The sequence below is a fragment of the Pungitius pungitius genome, chromosome 1 (assembly GCF_949316345.1).
Source record: "Pungitius pungitius chromosome 1, fPunPun2.1, whole genome shotgun sequence".
NCBI classification, from domain to species: Eukaryota; Metazoa; Chordata; class Actinopteri; order Perciformes; family Gasterosteidae; genus Pungitius; species Pungitius pungitius.
Window position 1 is genome coordinate 32844263 of NC_084900.1, and position 26236 is coordinate 32870498.

At 45.7% G+C, this 26236-nt stretch overlaps 1 protein-coding gene across 2 annotated transcripts in view; it reads left to right on the forward strand.

Annotated features, from left to right (window-relative positions):
- plxna2 (plexin A2) overlaps positions 1-26236 on the forward strand; it is a 146797-nt gene that overhangs the window by 81462 nt on the left and 39099 nt on the right. For both annotated transcript variants that reach the window (XM_062565349.1, XM_037478430.2), the window contains 8 exons: positions 7337-7460; positions 10099-10252; positions 12859-12955; positions 14951-15065; positions 16220-16420; positions 16947-17043; positions 17705-17904; positions 24553-24704. In XM_062565349.1, the coding sequence (XP_062421333.1) occupies positions 7337-7460; positions 10099-10252; positions 12859-12955; positions 14951-15065; positions 16220-16420; positions 16947-17043; positions 17705-17904; positions 24553-24704 (1140 nt within the window). The remainder of the gene's footprint in view (positions 1-7336; positions 7461-10098; positions 10253-12858; positions 12956-14950; positions 15066-16219; positions 16421-16946; positions 17044-17704; positions 17905-24552; positions 24705-26236) is intronic.

Consider the following 26236-nt stretch of genomic DNA (forward strand, 5'->3'; position numbering starts at 1 on the left):
TTCCACCTCTTTGTTTCCTCAGCACAAACATTCACTCTCAGTCTGGGCTTCTCCTTTGCAGTTGAATTTTGTGTTGAATTCCCCACTTACATCCTTTGCTGAATGCAGCCACTCTCTCTAAAGGTATAGCTGAATATTTGTGTGTCAGAGCCCCGCCGCAATCATCATTACCGTGATGGCGGCCCCTGCAAAGTGCACTTAAAGTAATTTACATCACTCCAACGCTGGGACAGGCCAAATAATTGCCTAGTGACAAGGTAATTCAGCATGTTTCTGCCGAGGTGCTGGAGGGGATGGCTAAAGCCTTATATTCTTTACTGTGTGCGTGCCTTCACAGAAGGATAATTTACCACAACATTAGCCTTTGTGCTTTACTGTTAATCACATGATTTTTCTGTAGGTGTGGTAGAAAGTGGAACCTTATTAATTCAGATCCGCTGCGGGTCAGGGGTGGCGACACGTTTTTTTTAAGCTGTTTTGTGGTGAAAGCCGCTGTGAAGAGGGAACAGCTGTTTATTGTGCAAATGCCGTGGTGGAGTAAGTTGCGTGTGGGCTTGCGAGTGGATGTGTGCGCATGGATGTGCATGCACCCGGGTTGGATTTTTGAGAACGTACACAGACACTCGCCTCGAACACTGTGCTGTACCACGGGGGGAGGAAAGGTCAGCCCCGCAATTCACGTCAGATCAGCCATCTGCTCTCTCACCACAGTAAACCTTGGTGCCACCTGACTCTGGTTTCTGTGTCTTGAGCCTGGAATGAGTGTGACGGGACCCCTGTCAGCTGTGGCCGAGTGGCTGCAAAGAGGAAAAAACATTTAAATGAAGACTATGCGAGTGGTGTGAATAGGGCCTTACAGGGCCTCATTGAGCGCAATCTGCTGTAAACAAAGCATCCTTAAAATGACTAATATCACAGTTGCATGTTGTCAGATGTTTCATCTGAGTTGCAAGACAGTTGATAGCAACGGCAATTTTGTATCGGGTAACTGACGAATTACAGTTGAAATGTGATAAAAAGAGATGTTATGGGATTCGCATCTGGACTGTACCAATGTACAACCAAAGCAACAATAGAAGAAAGTATCTGGGTGCCAATGTTTTTAACACTATTATTGATATTGATATTATTTTGTGTTTTTTTTTGCTTATTGTGCTTATTTTCTGTATTTTAAAGCACAGTATGAAATGTGCAATGAAATCAAATGTGTACTACTACTAGTAGTTGTTGTATTCGTGCCTGATACTGCTGGAGAAAAGCAGCTGCGCCCTCCCGGTGAAGAGCTCCCCTCTTCCCACTCACACCAAATTAAATCCCTTGCCAGCCGCGGTGCCAGCCACAGCTGTGATGCTACCGCTTCCTTCTGCCCCCTTCTCCCTAAATCCATTGTTGATTTTATAAAGTGACCTTTCCCCCGCTCCCCACGTTGCACCTCATTCAGCTAGTATGTAGCTACGGTGTGCCACTCGTCTCGGGCCCACGACTAAAGTGCGTCCCATTCTTCCCTCTGGAAACGGCTCTTCTACACTCCAGAGATGGTTTTTCTTGCTACACATAGGACCCTAACCCCCCCCGCCTCACCCCTCGGCGCCCTTCTACAGCTGCCATCCACAATATTCATCCCCCTTTTTTCTCCAACATTGTGTATGCGCGTTGAAGTGCAGCATTCTAAGGTGGCCGATGAGGAACGCAGGAGGATACGAGCTCGTGTTGAGGGGAAGGAGAGAATGCAGAGGAGGCGGTGAGCTGGTCAGGAGCGGCTTTCTCCTAGCTTTCTTCTTCCTCTGAGTCAGTGGCGTGTGAGCCTCCAAAGTCCTTTAATTACCAGCAGCTGCTAGGCATCCACTGAATGCACGAAAAATTAAAGGGGGGCGGGGGGGGGGGGGGGGGGGGGGGGAGGTAGGAATGCGAGAGGGTAGAGTGTTTGATGCTGCGCACTCATCGGCCCACAAGACCAAACAGGGTTTTGATTGCAGCTCAAAGGGGCAATCATCTCCAGCGCCCTTCAGTCAGAGTTCTGTGAATGGGTCGTTCAGCCTCCGACTGACCGCCATCCAAAAACATGGAGCCGTGGCGACGCTTTCCCTCTGCTGCTCCCCCCCTCAGCCTGCTTCTCATCGCTGTTCGATTACCTGTCTAATCATGCCCAGAAGAGGATTTTCCATCGGAAAATGTCGCACATCACTCCGTTGCCCCTTCAGTCGGATGGCTCCCAAATCCCAGGAGAAGACGGGAAGTTTTCTTTAGATCTGTCTGCGTTATTCTGTCCTTCTGTCCAGGGAGGGAGGAGGAGATCTAGTGCCACGGTCAGCATTTAACCAGCATTTTGATTCAATTTTATTCTTTTTATTATACAATATCACGACTCGCGTAGTAAAATAAATAACATGTACAGTTTGTGTAAATCAAGGCTTGCTCGTGGATGACAGCTCCGGGCTATTGGTGTAGTAGGCCCCAGCAGAGAGTGAGTCAGCATTTAAAGGCTGCTCTGAGCGTAAAAACACATCGCTACTACGCTGTGATACTGTTTTGTGCTTTCCCGTCAATCTGCATGTAGCCCGAACCGCTTCGATCTGTTTCTGCAACAACCCACAAAGCAGCAGCACGAATGGCACAGCTGTCCACTTGTCAGAAATCGGTGCTATCGGAGATTTATTGCTGCCAAAAGACTTGTCTGGCACCCCGGTTTGGATCACATTATAACGCCGGCAAAAAAAACATGCCATTTTTACCTGCAGGACAAGAAAGCACAAAGAAGGAGGGGAAGGAGCCAGCTTAGTAACGCGTATTAATGGGACACGAATGCAGTCAGAAGGAGGAGCTCAATGTGTCATGTAACTAGAGGTCTGGTCCAGCACCAAAACGATCAGTGTCATCACCAAGCAAATGTCATCCCTATTCTTAAATCTGGAGGGGCTGTCTCCCACTCCCACTTCGACTGTGCCGGTTCCACCAGAAAAGGAATCTTTTAATGAGGCATGTTCATCACATGACGTCAAACACCGATCATAAAAAATCTCTAATTGACCAGTGGCAACAGCAATTAGCACAGCGATGAAAATGGCTGCTTGAGCCCATTGCGGATGTCAGTCTGTGTGTCTAATGGCAGACTCATCAGCTACAGGCGATATTAGCAGTCAGAGGAAAGCTGCATCCATCTTCCCGATTGTGCCTAATGAGATATCGACCACGGACATGCGGGTCTATCAATATTTCCATAGATTGCCGGCACATAGAGCTCGTACGCGTTGCCTGCCATGATTTTTGGAAACGCTGCACCAGTGTGTGTGTGTGTGTGTGTAAAAGTGGGCAGGCTACATGTAATACAGTTAATGATCCGTGCTCGCTCACTCATTTTCTCTCTGAGACGCTTCCGACCCCGCGCTGCTCTTTCTCTCTGCTCAGCCCACGCAAGGAAAGCTAGAGCTGCTGCAGAGCAGTGAGCAATAGTCGCCCCTCAAATCTCCCGTTATCTCCCGTCTCCTCTCCTCTACCCTCACTCAATACCGTTAACGCATGCCGACCCCGTTTGCGTAAACCATGTGCCTCCGAGGGCGTTCGACTCAGTTTACACAATAAGAGCTCCCTGCGGGAGGGCCGCACTCTGCTCTGCGTCCTGAGGGCGTTGTACCGCGGTGACATTATCCGCCGCCACTGGGGACACAGACCCTGAGTTTCATCTGTTAGTTTGACCCCTGACGTGAACTGTACACGACTTTCAGCTTCAACCTGTTGGTTTGAAGTAGAACACTACTCTTTTTTTATTACTCCTCCTTTACCTCCTGGAATTAGTTTATATGGATGTTTTCACACTTTAGGAAAAACGCCCGAAATCACTAAATGAGGTTAAAACAGTTTGTGTGTTGCTTTTGTGGAAGCAGGCAGGGGGCACAACACTTCACTGCTCACCTTATTGTTCCTTTTTTTCATGTTTGAGAGCCAAAAGCCAGGTGCAGTGGAGTTTCATACATTTTAGTCATGCAAATCATGCCAGTGATTCTTTGCCATAATGGGCTGCCACTTAAGACTATAAGCTTTGTTAAGCACCATCAAATATTCAATATACATCTAGTTATTCCTCATCATACCTACATTATGGCCCCCTTCTTCTTCTCCCACCCCCCCCCCCCCCTCCCCTTGTGTCTCCAAACCCTCATTTTCCTCTTTTTTTGTGGCGGTTGTGGTCTGGCTCTAGCAAAGGAAGGTGATTTTAAAATGGCTCCCCCTCCTTTTTTACACACGGCACTCAAAACGAGAGCTGCAATCAGACAGTCCTCCACACTCCCATTGAAGTCCTTAGATGTGGTAAGGACGGGGGGAGGAGAAGGCATCGAGGAACGTGCGTCTGCGCATGGAGGCTTGAGTGGGACGGGCCGCGTTATTTCATGTTTGTTACGTATGCGTATACGTTGTTGTGGTTCTCTTGTTTGTTTGTTGTCATGTTTATGTGAATGGGTGTGTGAATTCGTAAGGTTGGTTGTCCATCAAAGCCTGGCACAGCCGCGATTACCGGTGCAAGGCGACAAAATAACAAGCAGTCACCCGGTGGAACAGCCCCTGAGGTATGGCCTCAGCTGACCTCCACCTCCCACTTTGTAAAATGTTCCTTTGCACCCACACACCACTACAAGTTGCTCTGCATGTAAGGGTTAGCGACGTAGATCACAGTGCAAACGTGTGTAGAGGCTTTAGTTGCACCAGTGCAGCCCACACATCTTACACTGGAGACAACAATAAGCCGTCCGTGTTTTGTCTGTCTTCTCTCACCTGCCTCACATGTCTGCATGAAATCTGACTGCCACTTACAAATGCACCCATACCCTGCAGTAGAGTTGTAGATGCCAGAGAGGAGTAATAATAGGAGAGCAAGCAGCTACTTCAGCACCACGGACAGGGCTTGACACCCAGGCTGCTTCCAGCTCCCGGCGGAGGGCAAAAAATATCCCAATAATTACAGGAGACGGGACAAGAACGGCGTGCATTTACTGCAAGTCAGTGTGTGTACATGGAATTCTGTATGCAAGTACAGTATTTATGTTTGTTTGTTTGTTTCTCATTTGAGAGAAATTCACCTTTTAACACCTTATTTCTCTGCGAGAGCGTCCCTCCTGTAGTGACGGAGCACAAAGCATCGGCGGATCTGCTGAGTGACAGGCCAGGGCCAGACAGGAGGATGGGAGGGGAGTGTGGAGCGGGGGGGGGAGTGGATGAGGAAGGCAGGATCCTAGTCAACACTCAGTGGCATGCACTTCAGCTAATGAGAGATGCAAGGGGTCAGTTTATAACTACACAGAGATAATGGCCATCTCCTGAAACCATGGCAACAGCAGCCATCCTGCACACCATCCCCGCTGCCACATCCCCCTCGCCGCGCTCTCATCTTACTTTACCCCAAACCAAAATGATTTTTTTTGAAAATTACAGTGAGGAAAATCAATGCAGTGCTTTTTGTCTGTTAATGACCACCCAAGTTTTTGCATCCGTACCCGTGCAGCTTGAATACATGCATAAAACATTGTGCTGCAGTCCACACCTGAAAGCACATTAAGTATCATTCTGTGCTGCCATTGTGACTGTAAAAGAAGCGCCAAATTGCAGACTAAGAAAGCTATAGTAATTTTAACTTGGAATTTTAAGAGTGAGGCAAAAAGGGAGAGACATGGAGAGAGAGAGTGTGAGGGAGAGAGATACAGGATGAACTAAAATGAAGAGGCAAGGTATACGGTGTTTCAGAAGTAACAATGAAAACGTACAAATACAGTTTCAAAACTGGGGATGTTAAAAAGATATCCTTTAGTGACATATTCACAATAATAAACTAATCCTACACTTTCCCTATATCTAAAATCCCTATGGACTGTTCTGATTGTGTGTGTGTGTGTGTGTGTGTGCTCGTGCCTGTTCATGTGCGTCAGCTGGCTATGGCTTGAATTTCTGACACCATAATAACAGACAGAAGCTGTGGATGAAGATGTAGCTTAGAATCACTGTGTGTGAGAGCATGTGGTTAAGAGGCATGATATCGGCCTGACACACACACACACACACACACATTGTCAGCAGCCACGGGAGAATGGACAGGGTCTGAAGTAGCACGTAAGCACCATGGACAGCGACTGACCCATCGGGGTCCAATTAGAGCTGCTGTGCCCAGACAGGCAGTTAACCGGACTGGGTTGGATGAGGATAGAGAGCCTTTGGTGCAGTGGGATGCAGGGAACACACCGTTTTAATGAGAGGGAGGAGGTGGTTGAGTTTTTTTTTTAATGAAGGATGTGGCGGTTTGTGGGGGTGTCGCGCAGGCACTTGATATACTGTCTGGCTATTAAGATCTCTTATGAGTGAGCACCGTGTAATTTGCACCAGTTGCATGACCAGAGTTGTCCAGCGATTGAGGAATATATTTCGGCCGTGTAGTGCTTAATCCTGTGGCTTCGTGGTTTATGTTTAGCATGGTGTATTAAATTACTCACTGGAGACACAGGCTTCACTGCTGCTGCTACCGCTCGTTTGTGTGGTCTGTTACGCAATGAATAACTTCCAATGTCGCCTACCATGGTAAGAAACGTTGGGGCTACGTGTCCTAGGAGAGACAGCTGCTGTTTTTGCTCGCAGTCTCATGAAACCACATTTTTACAACGCTGAGCTTATGGCTTCAATTGTTTTTGTAAAACAACAAGAAAACAAGCTGTCTCTTCGGGAACAACATAACTAATCTAAAATCAAGAGTATGTCAAATCAGCCTTTTCTCAACACAAAACAAACAAATCTACACGAGTAGAACAGAAAAAGAGGAGAAAGGATGCCCTGAGCATCTGGTGTAGTTTGGAGGGATCCATCCAGCTGCCTTAAAGACTGAGGTGGTGAATCTAAATGCGCTTTTATAATGTGTCCATGAGAAGCAGGGCTGATAAATCCCGCCTTAACCAGTTATTTCATCATCACAGCAATGCTAGTATTGTAAACCAACATTACTCAATGCTTGTTTTCTTCACAATGTTTACTGCTAGTGTTTTTGACAGTTTGATCCCAATCTTTCCACATCCTTCCCTGTCACAACATTGGCAATTAGTCTTTTTTTAATCTGTCACTTAGTATGTTCATTGCTGCAATTATTTGGAATCAGTATTGATGTCTAACTCTAGGCCTTTTTTACTTTTCGTTGTGTCGTATTGTATATTAAACGCTATTTTCTGATCGTTCATTGAGGGGTTTTTTTGTAATGGATTTTCTTAGGGCCGTGCTACTTCTGGCAGCCACTGTTTTTATTTCCCTGCTAAAGAACAAATATGAGTAACACCATATTTCTTTGCCCCTCCCTCTCCCTTCGGTCCAGCTGCTCTCAGAGGAACCGCTGTGAGCGCGCAGATGAGGCCAACCGTTTCGCCGCCTCCCTCAACCAGTGTGTGAAGGCCACTGTGTACCCAGAAAGCATTGCGGTGTCGGAGCCCAGTGTACCTGTAAGTTCACACACGCACATTCCTACTTGCAGTACGCACAAAAAATTCCAAATATCTGCAATCTTAACCTGGTTGCTCGCGTTACAATGACAAATATGCTATTTTTTACCTTCTCTCCCACCCACGTTTTTTTTAATGAGCCCACATGGCAGTTTTGATTTCGGTTGATGCATAAACATTAGATGAGAAGGTTCATAAGAGCTCAATATGGGCGTTTCAGTGTGCATATGCTCACTTGGTACAAAGCAGTCAATATGTGTGCCAAGACGTGTTTGTGTGGGTGTGTGTGTAGGTGTTAAAGTTGTTAGAGGGCAGCGAGTACAGTGCAGTATCTCCACATGGACTGAACCAAAACAGGCAGATAGAACATCAGTAAAGTATTCTCTGCCCATCCAAGTCCTCTTGAAGTTTACTACACACGTACACACACAAGTTAGTTCTTCAAATAACCGCACTGTGTGTCTGTCTGTCTGTTAATACAGCACCCATACTTTTTTCATCTACCTCCTTAGATATGGATTTATCAGAATCATTATTTCTCTTGTCTTTTGGTGGCTGTACTACCAAGTAGACGTCTTGGTACCTCAACGTGAAGAGGGTGTGCTCTCCTATGCATCCCAATACCATTTCGGCTAAGAAAAAGATGTGTAAACCCTGTTTACCTCAAATAACCTCCCCTGCGCCACAGTTCATAGCTAAAAGCTTCGGGGAAAGGTTCCACCCTGAATGAGACGCTCCACAGATAACCCTTCAATGGTGTAATGGTTTTACCAGGAAAGCTCTATGGGATTTAATCCAGAATATTTTCACCCCTCTCTTTTATATTCCAAATGCTCCATCCAGAACCCACTAAGCGTCACTAGTGAGGCTCTCAAGGGGCTGATGTGGTTCAGCGTCACCCACAACAATCGCAGCTTCCAATTGTAGTTTTTCGGGCTGTTTTGTCCGTGAAGATCTTTCAACACCCAACTATCCTTAAATTACTCTTTCTTCCAAGAATTGCCTCTTTGTATGAACATTACTCATAATAAAACCTTTTGTCTTAAGGATCAACGGTTTAAAAACCTTTTTCCTTGGAGAACAGAAGCAAATTGTCTCCCAGTAGATCATCACTTATTTAGGAAGAAGCCTTTTAGAAACCTCAGCTTTCGGTACAGCCCTCGGTATTCCTGTCCCCGGCAACAGTGTGAAACAGCAGTTAATCAGAAAACATGTCTCCATGTCAGCCTCCCCCAGCTACAGGGTCATCTCACCAAACGGTTCACAGTTCACAAATTCCACAGGGGCCGACGTCTCCATGACTACGCAGCCTCTTCATTTGGGCAACAGGAGAGATAGGAACAAAGCAAAAAGAATCAAATAACCTTTTATTAAAATCTCTGCCACCAATTAGGCTCATAAAGTCCATCATCACAAGGGAGGACAGGAAAATATGAAAAGAGCAAATGCTTAACTCTGGGACAAGCTCACTTTCAAATGCAGCCTTGCTTCCTCGTTGTGTGTGTGTGTGTTTATCTGTATATGTGTGTCTTGACAAAATCATGAGAGCTAATTAATGTGAGAGGATCCTCTGGGAATTCCACGTTGAACAAAAGACATTGATTGCTGTGATTGCCGTAATCAAGGATCTCTCGAACACACCTCAGAGCAAAGTAACACAAACACGGTGAAAGTAAAACAGGGGAAGACAAGAGGTCCTCAGCAGGAAAAAAAAAAATCCCACATCTGTCCTCTCAGTGGGTACAAGAGTAAGCCAGCTAACGAGGGAGGCAGTGTAGTGCATTGAAAGACCCACAGTTAAGCTGCTCAGCTGCCGTGCCCGTCCCAGTAGCCCCGCGGTGTTTAGTGAGAGGCAGATAAAACAAAGAGAAACTTCAAACGGCATGGCCCAAAAATAACAGCTAATGGAACAAGGCTGTGAAATGCCGTGATGATAATTATCCGGGCTGCCTCTCTTGGCTAGAGAGCAGGATCACACACCCTGTGCGCAGAATACATTTATTTATAGGCACAGCCGCTGAACGCTCCAGCACTGGTGTCACCGCTCTCCAGAGGACGACTTCAAACACTCATGTGTGCATCTACGTATTGCACACGGACTGTCCATTGGGTTTACGTTTGCTTTTTCGTATATCTTTGTGTCCTTGTAAACTTTAGAGGATAAAGAAACCAGAACAGAAGCTGCCAGGCGGCTTTACGCTTTCCTTTATGTAAAATGTAGTTTGGTTTTGACCACAGACTGAATCACAATGTGTCTCTAACTGGGGAATGATATCCTCCACATTGAAATGAGTTCCTCAGATGTAAACACAGGCCTATTGTCTTTATAATGATGACATTTTGAAGACACAGTTGCACTTCTTGAAAAAGTTTTATTTTTTATTTAAGTTTTATAAAGTTTCATCTAATATTCACCACTTCACCGCAAGTGCTGCTGCCTTTAGGGGTGTGCCATGGGAAACCTTTTACAGTTGTTTTGCTAATAGAGCATCTTTGAGGCACAACAATAGCCGATTTAGGCTTTGCCTAAAAAGTTGACATATTGCGTAACCATGCTGCCCATTTTGGTTTCCTTATTCAAATGGCCGCATGTAACGTTAACATTGTTGTCATTTTCCCCCCGCACCCCTTTGTTCAGCTGCTGGTGCGGGTGAGCCACGTTCCAGACCTTTCTGCGGGCATCACTTGCTCCTTCGGCAACCTGACGGAGGTGGAGGGGCAGGTCAATGGAAACCAGATACTGTGTGTGTCTCCTACTGCCAAGGATGTCCCCCTCATTCCCACCGACCAAGGTAGATGCAACACACACTCACAGCCATCCACTGAATACATACTGATTAATGGGTATTCAAAAAGCACAAAAAATAGAGCAAGTTAATTATATGTAGGATTATATATTCGTATGTATTTGTAAAAATGTCTTAAAGTAAACTGAAGAAAATATTTCCGATCCATGCAGACACATAACACACATTATAAGATAAAACTTAACCAACAATTACCAGTTGGGGTAACTTATAATCACATTGTTATGTATTATAACAGTGATCATAATGCAGCATTTAAAATATAATACTGTTATGTGTGTTTTTGTAGCCTATTAGTCATGTTAAAATGCTTTACATCTACGATTATACAGTACTATGAGAAGATTGTATATTAGTATAAATCTGTTGACAATGCATCAGTTATGAACTGCTTCGAAAAACATTTGACAGTGTAGTTCACCCTAGCGCTACCCTAAAGCCCTTTTAGGGCTCCCATGTCCCTCTCTTTGTGCTACGTATGCTGCACCGAGCCAACTGTTCAACTGCCCCCACCCTGGAACATCTTTATTGACTCAGCCCTCGTGATTAAAGCAGACGCCGTCAACACGACAAGCTCCCGCATTTCCAGGATCAGTCTCCTGGCTCTGAAGTGTGCTGCACGCGAGGCTAGGCCACATTACGGCTGACGGGGGGGTCAGACTGAGATCCCTTAGCCTGTGGCTGAGCCGCAGCTCGCCACATTATTGCCCCGTGGACTCGGGTAATTGGCAACGGTCTAACAAGCAGGTTCAATGGGGGGGGGGGGTTTAGTTGAGGGGACGACGCAGAAGTTGATGTGGTGGATTAGTATCTTGGCATACCCAAGGCACAGGGAGTTGATCTGTTGTTTGCTTTGGAGAAAGCGGGACCTGAACACAGGACAAAACGTATAATGAATAATAATTGTAATTCATAATAGTAAGGAATTGTTTTTCGGCCGGTAAAAACTCAAAGCTCATTTTACGAAATCTAGAGTTCAAGTATTCATGGCTGTGGAGTGTATATCCAAACATTGCCTGGACAATGTTTAGGTCCAGGAACAAAATGTATGCTAATCGCCTCTAATATACAATTCATAACAATCTCATGACCTTTCAAACATTCCTCGAGCATAACTTCATGAATATATCACCGCGGCTCTGGGGTCCATTTATTTGCAAACAAAATATATATCATTATAATACTAACACCTGTTATTTGACAATAAATACCTTTTTGCCAGCCAAGATGGCAGCAGGGTGACAAACCCAAACACCCCGAATAAGATATTATGTGCATATTATGTGCAGTGTGGAAATGACTGTGTGTTTTGGGGGTGTGGTAATCCTCCTCCCTGCGAGTAAATGACAGCCCTGTTTGCCCAGAGCTCCCTCGGGGACTGGTGCATCAAGTACTGATATAAATGTTGTCCCCTAGGTAAATGTCAGCCAATCCCCCTGGTAGGCCCTTCCTCCATCCATCAAGCTTTTCATCCATCATACCATTCCTCTCTTTGAGCACCATCCTCCCTTCTGTTTTGTTGCATCTCCTAACGGTACACACCTCCATTTTTTACTCCACATCCATCCCCCTGAGGCCATTTCCCCCTGACCTCCCCGCTATCCTCCTCCATCTCCTGTCCCCGAGCAAGCAATTTCTATCTGTTGCACATCAACATTGATCGTGTGGTGGCAATGGCCTGAGGAGAGGAAAGAAGAAAGGAGAGGAAAAGGGAGGAGAATTTGGGATCACATATTGTAGGCTGAGAAGAAGGAAAAAATAAAGGTGAAGTTAACAGAACAGAACAAAAGAGTGAAAGTAGAGGTTAGGTTGAAACTGTGGACATAGACAAAGCTTGACATGAAGGGAAATAGTTGGCATTTTTCTTCACAAAAGAAAAGCAAAACCCTAAAGGGGACTTTGTGTGGACAGGAACTCTGTACCACTTTGTTTTCCTGATCCTATGAGACAAATGTGAAATGCTAGAAGTCAGCCATGAGTCCAGCCTACCCGCCACAGTGCAACAGAGCCTGATTCCCAACAGGTGCTATGGAGAGAATGGGGCACACACACACACACACACACACACGGGGGCTTAGCAACATACTCTACACATCTGTCTCCCCAGCAACATCTTCCAGCCCTTTCTGCAGTACCTCTAAGGCGCTCTTGCCACACAAGATATATAACCTCCTCAGTCTTCTACCCCGGGGGGCTTCTTACCAGTTGGATGTGTCCAGAAAAACATCCTGACCAGATGACAGAAACCGCCTCAGACGATCTAGTGCGAGCCCTCTCCTGATGTCTGAGCTGCTCTCCTTAAAGCTCATCCCTAAAGCTAAACGCAGACCCCTTCAAGGGAAGCTCATTTCGCCACTTGATTCCGCAATTGCATTCTTTCTTCTTTATGCTCAATGTCATTCGTTCCCCGCCCAAAGCTCATGGCCATAGATGAGGGCTTGAATCCAGACGGGTTTGTGAATCGAGAGCGTCTCCATTCTAGCCTCCCTTGTCCAATGACCGGATCGCGAACCAACTGCCTCTCATATGCGCAACAATGAATAGCGCGTGAGTATAAATTACAATGTCAGCTTTCATCTCCTCTCTTTCAGACTGGTCCGGTGTGGAGCTGAGGCTCAACTCTAAGGAGACCGGTCAGATGCTTATCAGCACAGAGGTCAAGTTTTACAACTGCAGTGTCCACCAACTGTGAGTATGTCTTTCACAGCCCGTTCCTTCTCTGTTCATATTACAAAAAAAAAAACAATGCCCCAGACTCGCTGCCCGAAACCGCTGGATCGATGCTCTGGGAATTAGTTTAAATTTGTCCTCAACCCAAGCTGGCCCCTGTCCTCCTAAAAATATCCCTGGTAAAGTCTAATGGAACCTGATAGCTGACTGCTCCCTGAGCACAGTCACAGGACGTTTCTTTGCTGTTGCACTAATGAAGCCTTTTTCTTAGACACGCCGCGGCACAGAACACAAAGCTCTCTGCCTAACCGGCCTTCAGGAGGGATTTTCTGCCCGTTTTCATGCTACGTTTGTCCCCGATTGAGGGATTTGGAATCCAAGATCCTGGGTTGGAGAGCAGGAGACTGAGGATATCACAGCAGTAATGCTAGCACGGCTTGCATGCCATGTTACTCTTTTACCACCCCGTCGACATCGAGAGCCAAATGTTGCAGCCAATGTCTCCTTTGCTATTCTGCGTCTCTCGCACTCACACTGCCCTGCAACTTCTGCTGTCTGAGAACCCTGTCTGAGTAGCACGGAAAGCAATTAGCGGCTTTCACGTCAGCTCAGTTAATGGGCAGTGACACACACACGCACTGAAAGACATAAAGACAGATACATAGACTTGAAAAGGCCACGCGCTGTCCCTCTCCCTTTCCCTTGTCCCCGTCTCTCCTTCTTGAATACTTACTGTAAACTCTCTCTGCCAGAAGGTGAATCATTCCTATTATTCTGAATTAGTGTGCTTGCCAGAGATTCCTCACATGCTTTTGCATCGATGAATATTCAACAATAAGGCAGTGTGCATAACTCAGCCGTATTTAGAAGGAAGAAGAGGGGGAGAGCCAATACGCTGTGTGATTGCAATACGCTCTCCAAACAACTCTGAATACATGGCGTCGTAATTTCCGAATCAATTGAAAGTCTTGGCAACATTGAGAGAGAATTATGTATTTTCCATGCTTGTATTTGCTCATCTCTCATTCACATCATTCATATTGTAAGCAGTATACAGGGTTGCCAACTGTCCTGTATTAGTCGGCACGTCCCCTATATGAGGCTAAATTGGTTTGGCCCATGCAGGACCTTGTCTTTGTACACGACTGCTACTCTACACTGATCATCAAATCCAATCTCATACAACAGCACTAGTTAAAGTGCTTATCACAACTAAATCACAACTACAGTGCAAACGCCTTGATTCCTGCCGAAAAAAAGGTTTTTGGGGTTGTTAAGCCATCATATATGTTACTATAATGATACAGTTTCAGTGAAGCTATATTGATTTGCCAGTTAATTACACAAATTTTCATTGACACACACCCTTATGTTTCTACTAGTACTAAATAAGAAATCCACATATGAAATATTTGCGCACCATAAGTACATCAGTAAATACAAATAACTATATCAGCTTTGCACACAGAAAGTCCTTGTACGCTATTAACAGCGTCTGCAGGGGTGTACTTTTAGGGCAGAATTAAGTGTGGCAAAGTTCACTTGGGGGTAGAATCTCTTCTTTAGTCTGTTCTTCAGTATTACAGTATGTAACCCTAGTGAGACCCTTACACAAACTTGCATATGGTAAATGCTCAAAAAGAGGCATACACCTAACAGCTGGTAATAACAGTCAGACTCCAACAATGCAGGGCTAATGGTAATTGCAGAATCAAGCAGCGCCAAATCTTGTTTGCCCTCATTACTCGATGTTCCTCTCTTTCTTCATTTGATTAAGGCCACGAGGGCTAATATGCAGCCCAACTTTCTCGCATGATACGCCGTATTAATGTGCGGCTCTTGAAAATGTGTGCAGGGCAGAACTTGGCCCATCAGCCTCAGTGCTAACCGCGTAGGCACAACCACAGCAGGTGGCCCCTCGGGACCTGAACTAATTTCCTCGGTTGTACTTACCTCCTCCACTGTACTGTTTTTTCCTGATTCCCTTCTTTGTGTGTGTTTCCATCCATGCAGGTGTTTGTCTTGTGTGAACAGTGCCTTCCGCTGCCACTGGTGCAAGTACCGCAACTTGTGTACCCATGACCCCTCCAGCTGTTCCTTCCAGGAGGGACGAGTCAACGCCTCTGAGGTCGGTGGAACACAAGCGTGCGCACACTGTGCGTGCCTATCAGCAGCCTTTTCATTCTCCCTCTTGCTCTCTCTCTCTCCTATTGCTCTTCTCCCCTGCACCTTCCCGCAGCCTTCCTCTCTGTGTTCCAGCTCTGTGTCAGCCTTAGGGCATATCTTCAGAAAAAAAAAGCCATTTAAGCTCTTCTATTTCCGAATTGGCGTTTCTCATTCAGAGTGCTTGTTCTTTGTAGTGGCAATTAACACTCTATTATCTCCGGAGTTATTGAGCTTAGCGTGTCTTAACATTGACACGGGATCACTTTGACCCAGTCTGTCATGTGAGGTAGATGCAAATTGCTTTAAAGTATGCCAGTGTGCATGGTTTCCAATCGTCTCTGACTGTGCACATAGATAGTTCTCTGGTATTTGCCCAGGTGTGAGATGCCGCTACGATGGTTATCAGATGTTGCACTGCTAACAGAGTTGACCTCGGAATTGCCGCCCTGCACCGCAAACCACTGACCACTAATTTAATAATTATCTTCGCCAAATTGGCCAATTCAAAACTCCACTCTTGATAATGGGTTGTTCAAAGCTCAGCCATTAGTTCAGAGATTTGCAAGGTCACAGGAGAGATGTATTATCATTTCAGCTGCACTCGCGGCTATTCATACTTATCAGCATGAACAAAAGGGGACAAATATAACTTTTGGAGATCAAGCACATGAGCAAATCTGCCGATTCACAGATTTTTGTGAGATCTTGTGCTTGAATATAAGGCTCTAAACAAAAAACGCTCAACATCTTGAGAAATTATTTACTTCATTTTCCATATTTGTATTAAAACATTGTTTTGGACATTACTAATTGTAATTAGTAAACTTAGCAATTAGGTTGCTGTGAAAGTATTTCCTTGTCATAAATGAAACAATATTTAATTTCTCACGAAAAAACACTGCATTAAAATATGTTGTTTTCAAAGAAGTTAACCACAAACTTTTTGTACATTGGCCTTTAGCTCGAGCAACGTTGCTAGCCCTCCTACCAATTTTAACAGATTTGTTCAAATATTTACTTTCTTTCATGCTATGATGACGAATCCGTGTAATGAATCCGCAGATCTACCATGGTCTTTTACTCCACTGGATAGCGCTAACGTTTGCTCCTCTCCAGGACTGTCCCCAACTGGTGCGCTCCGAGGAGATTCTGATCCCAGTGGGGGAGGTGAAGCCCATCACCCTGAAGGCAAGGAACCTACCGCAGCCCCAGTCTGGTCAGCGAGGTTACGAGTGTGTCCTCCACATCCAGGGGGTCGACCACCGAGTAACCGCCCTCCGCTTCAACAGCTCCAGCGTGCAGTGCCAGAACAGCTCGGTGGGTTTGGTGACGCTTCCACAGGCTGTGCCACGTTGTACATTTAGCGTTTAGAGGATTACACACAAGTTATCCGCCTACTGTTGAAAACATGGCTGTGTGTGTGTGTCTGTATTTGGGTAGGCACACTAAATGCCCCCACAGTAGTAGTGCAGCCGGGCTGTGCCCTCCTCAAGCACACAGAGACTTCTGCAATGTAGTCTCACAGGAACCAAAGACATACACATCCTCTCTCTCAACACACACTGTACAAACCCATGCCCGATGACAGTAAGGCTGTTATTAAGGGCACAGGAGGCAGTTAAGGACAGTGTCTCCGAGTGGCCCGGGACGCTCCAGCGTCTGCTCTGCTGTCCAGGGCCTTGTGGCTTTCTCCCTTTGTCAGCTCTCTGTTGAAGGAACTCGAGGAGGACATTGTGCTGTATCTGCGAGGGCTCATGGGAATAACAATTCTTCCATATTCTTTGTCTATGTTCCACCTTCACCCCGTCTCTCTTCTCCTCGCCTCCATCTTTGGGCCCTGTAGTATCTGTACGAGGGAATGAAAATCAGTGAGCTGCCTGTGGATTTCTCGGTGGTGTGGAATGGGAACTTCATTATTGATAACCCGGAGAATATCCAAGGTGAGAACCAAAGACACTGCTGTCAACATGTGCCGGCCAACCGGATGCAGATGGAAAAATCTAACACATAGATGTAGTAACCTATACAGGTGAAACTCGAAAAATTAGAATATTGTGCAAAAATTAATTTATTTCAGTAATTCAACTTAAAAGGTAAAACTAATATATTATATAGACTCATTACAAGCAAAGTAAGATATTTCAAGCCTTTATTCGATATAATTTTGGATGATTATGGCATACAGCTTATGAAAATTCAAAATCTCAGAAATTTTTTGGCAGTGTTGGCAAATGCCAAGTTAAAAAAAAAATGAAGTCAGCATCTCCATAAAGCTTGTCTGCTGAAGGAAGCATGAAGTGCTCTAAAATGTCAGTCGAATTACTGAAATAAATGAACTTTTATTCTAATTTTTCGAGTTTCACCTGTACATAATATTCCTCATCTTTCTCCTCATTGACCTTTTGTCGTTCCCGAGCAAAATTTCACAGAAATCACATGCTGTATATTTGAATGGGTTATTGGAGATTAACACAAGAATGCATAACCTGTGGGGATTTTTTACTCATAGCAGACCAACTGTATTGTTTTCTTCAAATAAAGAAAGTCTCTCCTGTTGTTGTGTGTTCACCGTGTATCTGTTCTGCCTCCCATATCCCACAGTGCACCTGTACAAGTGTGCAGCCCAGCGGGACAGCTGTGGCACGTGTCTGAAGGCGGAGAGGAAATTCCAGTGCGGGTGGTGCAGCGGGGAGGGCAGGTGTACTCTGCGGCACCACTGCCCTCCCATCAATCCTTACACCACCCGCTGGCTAAACCTGTCCAGTAAGAATGTCAAGTGCACCAACCCACGCATCGCTGAGGTCAGTACCCATAATCCTCCGTCTGTCCCTCCTGCCTGCCCACACGCATCCAGCTCCAATCAATACGGAATAATCAGCTGCCACTTCCTCGTGTTCCGCGGGGGGGTCACGGCGCGGTTACTAATTATAACCCCAAAATATTTATTTGTTTTTATCAGGGACTCTGTGTCACGGAAGAGGCATCGCCCGATTACGTTGTGCGTAACTGTTTTAGCTGCTCCGATTATCACAACCACACAGAGGCTCACTCCTTTCCACCGTAACAAGATCCACACCCACTGTTCTTGCCTTTCACAACTGAAGCACCTCACATATAGTATTAGCAGGGAAGCCTTTTTTAGTTTTTGTGTCATTCATTCGTCACGCCCCTTTTTTCTGTAAAGCCCTTTAAATATGGGACTAAATGACAGCTCAATAAGACAAGCGGCAATGCTAATCCGTAGTTTGGTTTGCTCCGATTACTCTTGATCCTTTTTGTCTTTCAAACAGTTTTGAAATAAATCGTGTTCTTAAAAAACGGTAGGATTCTCCACAAAAAGTGTCTGAATGGCATTTTAAGGTATCAGAGAGAACCTATGTTGTTCTGTTTTCCTGTAGCCTGAAGTTTATATCTAATATTTGATAATAATCTCTAATTGAGAGCATTTTCTTTGCTTTCTTTCTTTTTTAAATATAAGAGGAAGCACATTTTCTAGTAACCTTTGTGTGTGTGATGTGTTACAAGCTGTGGTAATGGCCAAAATAACAATTATTTCTTAATCAATGTAGAGATTTAAGGACATATAATTGTATTGCATTTTTTGACACTTTTAAATGTTGCTTCCATGTTGTCCTGCTATTGTTCATATCTTTGCATTGAAATAAGACTCATATTCACCTTCTGGCCTCTGTCAAAGGGGTTAATGTACTGTATATAACTCTAGCATTACCCAAAAGCTGCAGCATCTCGATCGGACTCTAGTGGCTCGCTGCAGATTCTACAGGCGGAGCACGCATTGGAAATGTCAACACCAACCATTCATGTTTATTTAATTGTAGGAAAACAAAAGTGTGATTCTGATTAATACTTGATTAACATGCAGCCCAAGTACATACCTGTATGGCTGCATGTGTCTCACCTTCAAGGTTTATCCAAAGGCAAATGCCCTGGCACACACACACACACACACACACACAGGGTCAGATATATTCAGATTTATAGGCCTGTCTCCTTGACATCTTCTCTTTGTGTAGTATGCACGGATGCCTTCTCATAGATTAGATGGTCTTTTGTCTTCTCACACGGCATTGCAACCAACCACGTCAATGGTTGGATATCTTCCACCTCAGCAACCCCATGATTATGACCTGGAAGTGCTTTTTTGTTTCACCTTAAGTGAGCCTTTGCTTCCTGCATCCACATTCTCTCTCCGACTGGTGGGTTTGCTGCCACTGAGGGAGTCGGGCCAGGAGGACATACTATTTAATTAGGCTTGGTAGTGCACCGGTGCACTGTGGTTAACCCACCAGACCCCACTACCTCCAAATTGATTTATTTGGCCTCTCATTCCTCCACAGCACACTCCCGTCTAACTGCGGCCAATTAAAAAGTTGAAGTTAAAGACTTTGTTAATTGATTATCTGTACTGTATGCAGATTAAGACAGAAAAAGAGAAAAGACATTTTTAAACTCATTCTCCCCATCTGATTATCCCTGCTTCCCTCCCCTGTATGTGTGCGTCTCTGTGTTGCGCTCATCTCTGATGTTGTTGAATTACATTATGCTCTCATGTAACTCCATTATTCTTTCAGTTTGCCACTGTATGGTACCTGCTCATTGCAATCCAGATCAGTGTTTTCATTAGCGTAATGATCACAACGTGTGAATACGTATTGCCCATCTGTCACTTGGAAAGCATTAAGGGAGAGGGAATTGGAGAAATACAGATGCACACAAAAAGCTTTACAATTTAGCATTATGAGGAGAGTGCCTAATGTTGTGTTTTTTCACACAGGAATGGGGCACTTTAATACATGAGCTGATGAGTAGGTAAAATATTTAGGCTGTAACATGTTACGGTGCAAAGCAGAAGCATGAAATGAGCGATACAATGAAAAGTAAACTTAAACATAGAGCAGCTTCAGGTGCAGTTTACCTGGATTATTGGATCCATCTGTTGACAACAGTGACGCGTCGATCATTACTCCTGGCCTGTTTCAGCCGACAAGAAGTCACCGCAAGATTTTTACACAAGAGCTATACAACTATCTCGGATATAAACAGAGAACATCAGGTTCATGTGTCTGTTTGTCAGAATTCCAGTAAAGGCTTAAGGATCCAGGCAGAAATCCATCGTATATCGGCAATAATGCGCCATTTATCCACCTACAGAAGCTGCAAGGCCTTTTATTCTGAGCCAGAGATTTCAGCACTTGTGAAACTAAAATGTATTGCCGAAGCGCTTTGCAAATACTCAGTGTGCAAGCAAAAGATCGATGCAACAGGTTTCATTTTGGAGGGGAGCTGTCAAAGGGCATATAGAAAAAAACAGTATAAAAAACCCCCACAGAAGTATATCAAAACAACCGAGTGAATCTCTGGGCACGGGTAATGTTCAAACTTTGAATGAAAGCAAGGAGCATACGTTGTGATTGGGGCTAAGTGAGGCAACAGAGACAACAAAACACAGAGCTGGGGAAATGAACCGAGAAAAGGGGGGGGAAGAACCACCGAGGGAAGCGCTTGGAAGATAAAGCCCCCGTGGGCCGTCTAAACTCAAGTCTGTTTACAACCGTGGGTGCCAAAACCAACTCTGCATTCATTTAGACGATTCACATCGGCACGTACTTCAGATACACATAAACGTGTTCACTGGCTAATCCTGTTCACTGGCTGTGAAGTCGGCATTCATTTGTGCCGAGCCCCACCCCCCCACCCCCCCTCGTCTCTCAGTGATTACAGTTTCTTTAAGAAGCAGACGTCTCCCTGGTGTGCTGAATTTATTAATAAATTTGGTTTTGATTGTATGCACCAAAGCCCCCATCATGAGCTGATTTGTATACATACTAGCACATTAGTATATGTGCCTACCACAAGATGGGTGTTTTGAATAATTAATGTTTCTATTAAGTGCCATGGTGCCTCCCACCATGGGTCATTAATATTGAAGAAATGTAAGCCCCTGCTAACAGCAGAGGGAACGACATCAAGTGAAGCTGGGAGCTGGATGGGCATATGAAAGGGGTCTTCTCCGTCGTCTCTGGCCGTGGCTTGTGTGTGCGTTCGCAGTACAGTAATGAGGCTTCCCTGCCTTCCAGTGACAGCGAATATAAACATCTATAGCTGCCGCCCTGGGACAGAACCAAAGTGGGATTCCCACGCGGCGAACGCACGCTCGCTGTTGATATTTTGCACACCACCGGGATGGTGGGCCCGTCAGTCAGTATCATAGTAAACTGAACCCTCCTCTCTGCTGTAACCCTCAGAGAGCAGCAGTTACCCCTATTAACCCAGCCAATAGAAAGAAGAACATGTGCAATGCCAACGCACATCTTCGCTTAGGTTCAAGTGGTTTGTTTGAACACACAGCACGTGTTTACACACTGAGGAAAGCTCAGCCGTCCACCAACAGGCCCGTCACCCCGTCATCCTTCAGTCTGTGTTCTCCTCCATGCACGACGCAAACTGCTGTTCATTATGCCCCATTTCTCTTGGCTGACTACAAGGCATTTAAGTCCCCATAAAGTATTTAGGATGGAGTTTGTTAGCGAACAAGTGATCAGTGTTTTTTTTTTATCAAGCTCATTAAATGCTACTCACAATTAAATGTGACACGCTCAAATTAGTGTGAGCAGAGTCCAAAAGACAAAGGGATTAGCTACAAGCTCCTAAATTGTATCCAGTGGTGTTTCTTTTCAGAAGCAAAATATCCAGCTTTGGAATCTGCATCTCAGCGCTTCAAGGATGCTGCCATAAAACATGCGGATATTAAACTGCTTTCTTTAAGGCTCAAAACCAATGCTGTCCTGAATAGTAATCCGTCAAAATTCTTATAAAATGCCGTAACATTTAAAATCCTAAACTGTTACATCACCACATCAGAGGACCGTATAACACTTTATCTATTTTCTTGTGCGTGGTCCGGACGGCTTCCACAGTTGCAGGGACACGCTAGGCTCGCACGGCCCGAAGGCAGCAGCATGTATTGAGATTAGCCTCGGCTGCATCAGCACAACTTTCCCCACCATTACTTCAGCTGAATAAGTCAACACAACACTGGTAGAAACCCGCAGGCGGTTCACGTTGACGGCCATTTCTCTGTGTCTCCATAGTTTTTATTTTGCCTAGACTGCCCCCTTAAAAGGTGCCCCATTATTTTGCCTCTCTGCTCACTTTAGGTCATCTGAGCCCTCTCACGCCTCACTCACGCTGTTGCCAAATCCTACGGAATGATTAAAGGAAGTAGCGGTGGTTCACAGGCCGATACTTTGATCCCCTGAGCTGCAAAAAAGGGCGGGGGAGTGCGATGTGCAAGCTGCCGGGCCGTTTGTCGGGAATCACCCTCTATTGACAGTGTGACAATGCCAGGCGGGCAGCAGCACTGCTCTTAAAAGGATTACACAGAGAGCGTGGCACGGCAACACTGGGTGGGAATGGGAGAGCAGTGAGGGACGGGGAGGGTGTGCGGTGCATGTTCAATGAGGCTTCATCTTCCGCTTCCCTGTATGTCTGTATGTTGAGACAAAAAAGCGTGCCGGTGCTTGGAGGAGGAGGAGGAGGAGGAGGAGGAGGAGGAGGAGGAGGAGGAGGATGTATCACCCAGCCTCGGGAGGAACGTGGGGGATGAGAGACAGACGGCAAAGGGATGCAAAGTAGAAGCTGTTGCAGTGAAATTTGGAGACAAACTGCACCCTTTAAAAATGATCAGTACATGACTGGAGGCAGTTCCCTCTGGTCTGCAAAGGTCATCAGGTCTTCTATACAGGGCCTTTACTTTATAGATTTAGTGCCTGTGTTTGTGTAAGCAATAGAGACTTTGAAGCGGTCCTTTTTTCTGTGATCTGCTGACCAACCAAAGCTCTTCCTCAAGGCTCATCTGCCAATGGGGAGCTCAGGCAAAATGGTTTCGTGCACGGATTGGAACCCCCTCTGTGCTCGGCCCGCCGCGGGAAGAGCTCCATGTCAGCCTCAGAAGTAGAAGGGGGAGGTCTGGCGAGCTTTTAGAGTGCCCGTCTGTGCTACAGCGCGCGCCACCATGTCACCGTACCTGCCTCACCTGTCATCCTTCTTGGCTGATGGGACTGAACAGACCGGCCTCCACGTTCCCCGCGTTGTCTTTCTGTCCCCTTTCTCTTTTCTTCCCTCTCTACTTGGTCACCCCCTTTCTCTCTCCTATCTCCTCTCCTCGTTCTCTCTCTTGTTCTCTCCCAGGGCCTCACATTGCTTATGTAACCATCACTGCTAGAAGTCTACTCGAATAGCTGCTGCCATCGCCTGACAAGGATATATTTAGCCATTATGTCTCCCCCTCCCCCCCCCACCCCCCCCTCTATACCCCGCAAGCCCAAGCAGTGCTAAAAGATTCATGTATTCAGACCCCTCAGGCGGTGCAGTGACACAATTACTTTACATCCAGAGCAATTAATGTCCACTGAATCTAGATTACAATGCCAGCGTCCCACAGGGAGGCCGCAATGCCCTGGTGGGTGTCGGGGTGGGGAGGGGGGGGTGTCCGGCGTTGTGTGGCGCTTTGCAGCTCAGTAAGCGGCCACTACTCTGGCTGACAGTTGTTTTTCTTCCCCCTTCTGCCTGCATGGGCAGTAATAGCATATTGATTGTTTACGTAGCCGGTCCACACAGCAAAGACACCGTCACCTCTCGCCTCCTTTCCTCCTGTTTCTTAGCGCCCCCCTTCTCTCTTTCTCTCTCCCCTTTACCTCCGTGTTCACCAAACCTCATCGTCTCCTCTCTTGGTCTTTCTGTATCTCCTCCTTCCCACTCCCCATCCGCTACTCCTCTCTTGTATGAAGGGCTGGATGACGGCCAGGTCTGAGCCTCAAAAGGGCTCTGCAGCACAGAAGGCCGTGTTGCCCCCTGTGCCAAGGTCAAGCTGGGCAGCCGTATTGCATTTTATGAGAAGGAGATCTGCACTAAGCGTTAATATGGCTCAATGTTTTAGATTTATCATCTATGACACCAGCAGCAGTTAATGAGCACGGGCTCACCCAGAATGTTAAATAAAATGGTGAAATTGTGATTTAAAGTTTTTTAAATCTGACTTGCCATTGTATAGTCAAACAGAAGTTGTTACATAACTTTAGAAAGTTTGTGTGTGTGTGTGTGTGCGTGTGTGTGTGCGTGTGTGTGTGTGTGTGTGCGTGTGTGTGTGTGGATGCCACATTTAGACAAATGCCATGAGCTAGTGTTGTGATTAGAGCACGCTCCTGGCACAATGACTCATGGCATGTTGTTCAGTGGATGCAGGCGTGGGGAGTGCTCTTAATTGCTTTTACAGCCACCTGGACCGTAAGAGTGTATTTACCCTTGAGCATGCACGGAAAGCTGTTTCCGTTTCTGATGTCAAGACAGGTCCATGACTAAAGAGAGACAACACGATATTGGTATTTGCAAATTACTCAGAGACTCATTATTTTCACTGTGCTCTGCAGGTGACCCCAGTCGCTGGACCGCCAGAGGGAGGAACACGGGTGACCATCCATGGCACGAACCTCGGTCTGGCCTTCTCGGACATGGTGGGCAACGTGGAAGTGGCCGGGGTCAGGTGTACCCCCGTAGAGGAAGGCTACATCATTGCTGAACAGTAAGCAGAACCATTATTATTAAATGATTTAGTGTATATAAGAGCTCACAAACCCCCTAGATGACAAAATGCTGCTATTTGCAGCATCACTGCGTTAATGAAGTGTGGAGCAGGTCCAGGCAATCTGCCCCTGACATTGCTGTTCTCCCCCCGCAGCACTCTAGCCCGGTTCTCTCTCTCTCTGTGGCTCGTGGATTCAGCAGCAATCCCACACAACAGCTGTGTGTGTTTACTTGTGTTTACCCCCCTAATTGTCCCATGCTGTGCATGCATCACGTTGAAGCCTGTCCCGCTCACCCTGAACTAATGAAACGTTGCCCATGCTTCACAACTAGCCCATCTCCCAGGGAGTGCGTAGATTAGGAAGCCCAGTGCCTTATGGCGGTTCAACCTCCCCGGGAGATGAAGACCTTGTGAGGGAAAGGAACCCGAGGACTGATAACAAGGATACTTTACCCGACATCTGATCAGAGTTCCGACTTGGTTTCACTGGAGGTTATTTTCTTTGGTCCTTTCAATTGATTGAAGTTTTTAGCTGCGCGCTGAGGCCCAGCTGACACGCACACACTCTCACAGTTATGGCTCTCCGAGGAGACTTTAACCCTAATTATTTCTTTGGCCTATTTCTGCCCTCAGAAGGAGAACAGCTCAGCCATTGCTTTAACACACACACACACACACACACACACTGTCAGCATTAGAGGGCTGTTACTATACATATGTCCCACACATACTAATCTCTATATACAGATTCTGCAGTCATACGCGGAATCATCATGACAACATTTAATTGTATTGTGTATACATTGGTTGTATGCAGGTGAAAAGTCCATGTGGGGAGAGGATCAACTCCAGCTCCGGTCTTTTATATCTTAAGTTGCCAATCAGAGTTTAGTCAACAAGCAGAAGTCCTGGCACCGGATGCACAGAGACTTATCGCTGTAACACTAATTACCGGTTTGTTCCATATTGACTAACTTTTTCTTTATGATACTTATATTTTCCACTTTTTGGGGGTATATGAAAGATATGCGGTTAGAGTTTGAGTTGTGTGGATGAGGAGCAGTGTAACTCTGTGGTTCCTAGCTCTTCACTGCCCAGTTGTAATTAAAACTCACTACGTGCCATTTGGCTGTAGGGGACAATTTGTCAGCTGTGCACTGATCTGACAGCACTTTAATCCAATTGAGGACAAGCAACAGAATTAATTTAAATGGGGTATAAAATAAAATGGACTGAGCGAAGATAGAACCTATAACGTATGGCCCTTTGGTGTGACTTTAAAGGAGTTGGAGTATTTGTGGTTCATTATGTGCTCGGGATGCACTCATCCCACTTCTTCTGCCCTGATAGAAATACCTGTGCCTTTAAGTGCCGTTCCGATACCAGCATTTCATTTGCTGTAATAAGCTTTCTTTAAACAATTATATAAAAAAACAATACACACATTTAAGAAAACCAAACTACTATTTATAAAAAAAAGGGTATGAGGTAGATATTGATACGGGTAACGGAGCATCTCTCTGGTTCTC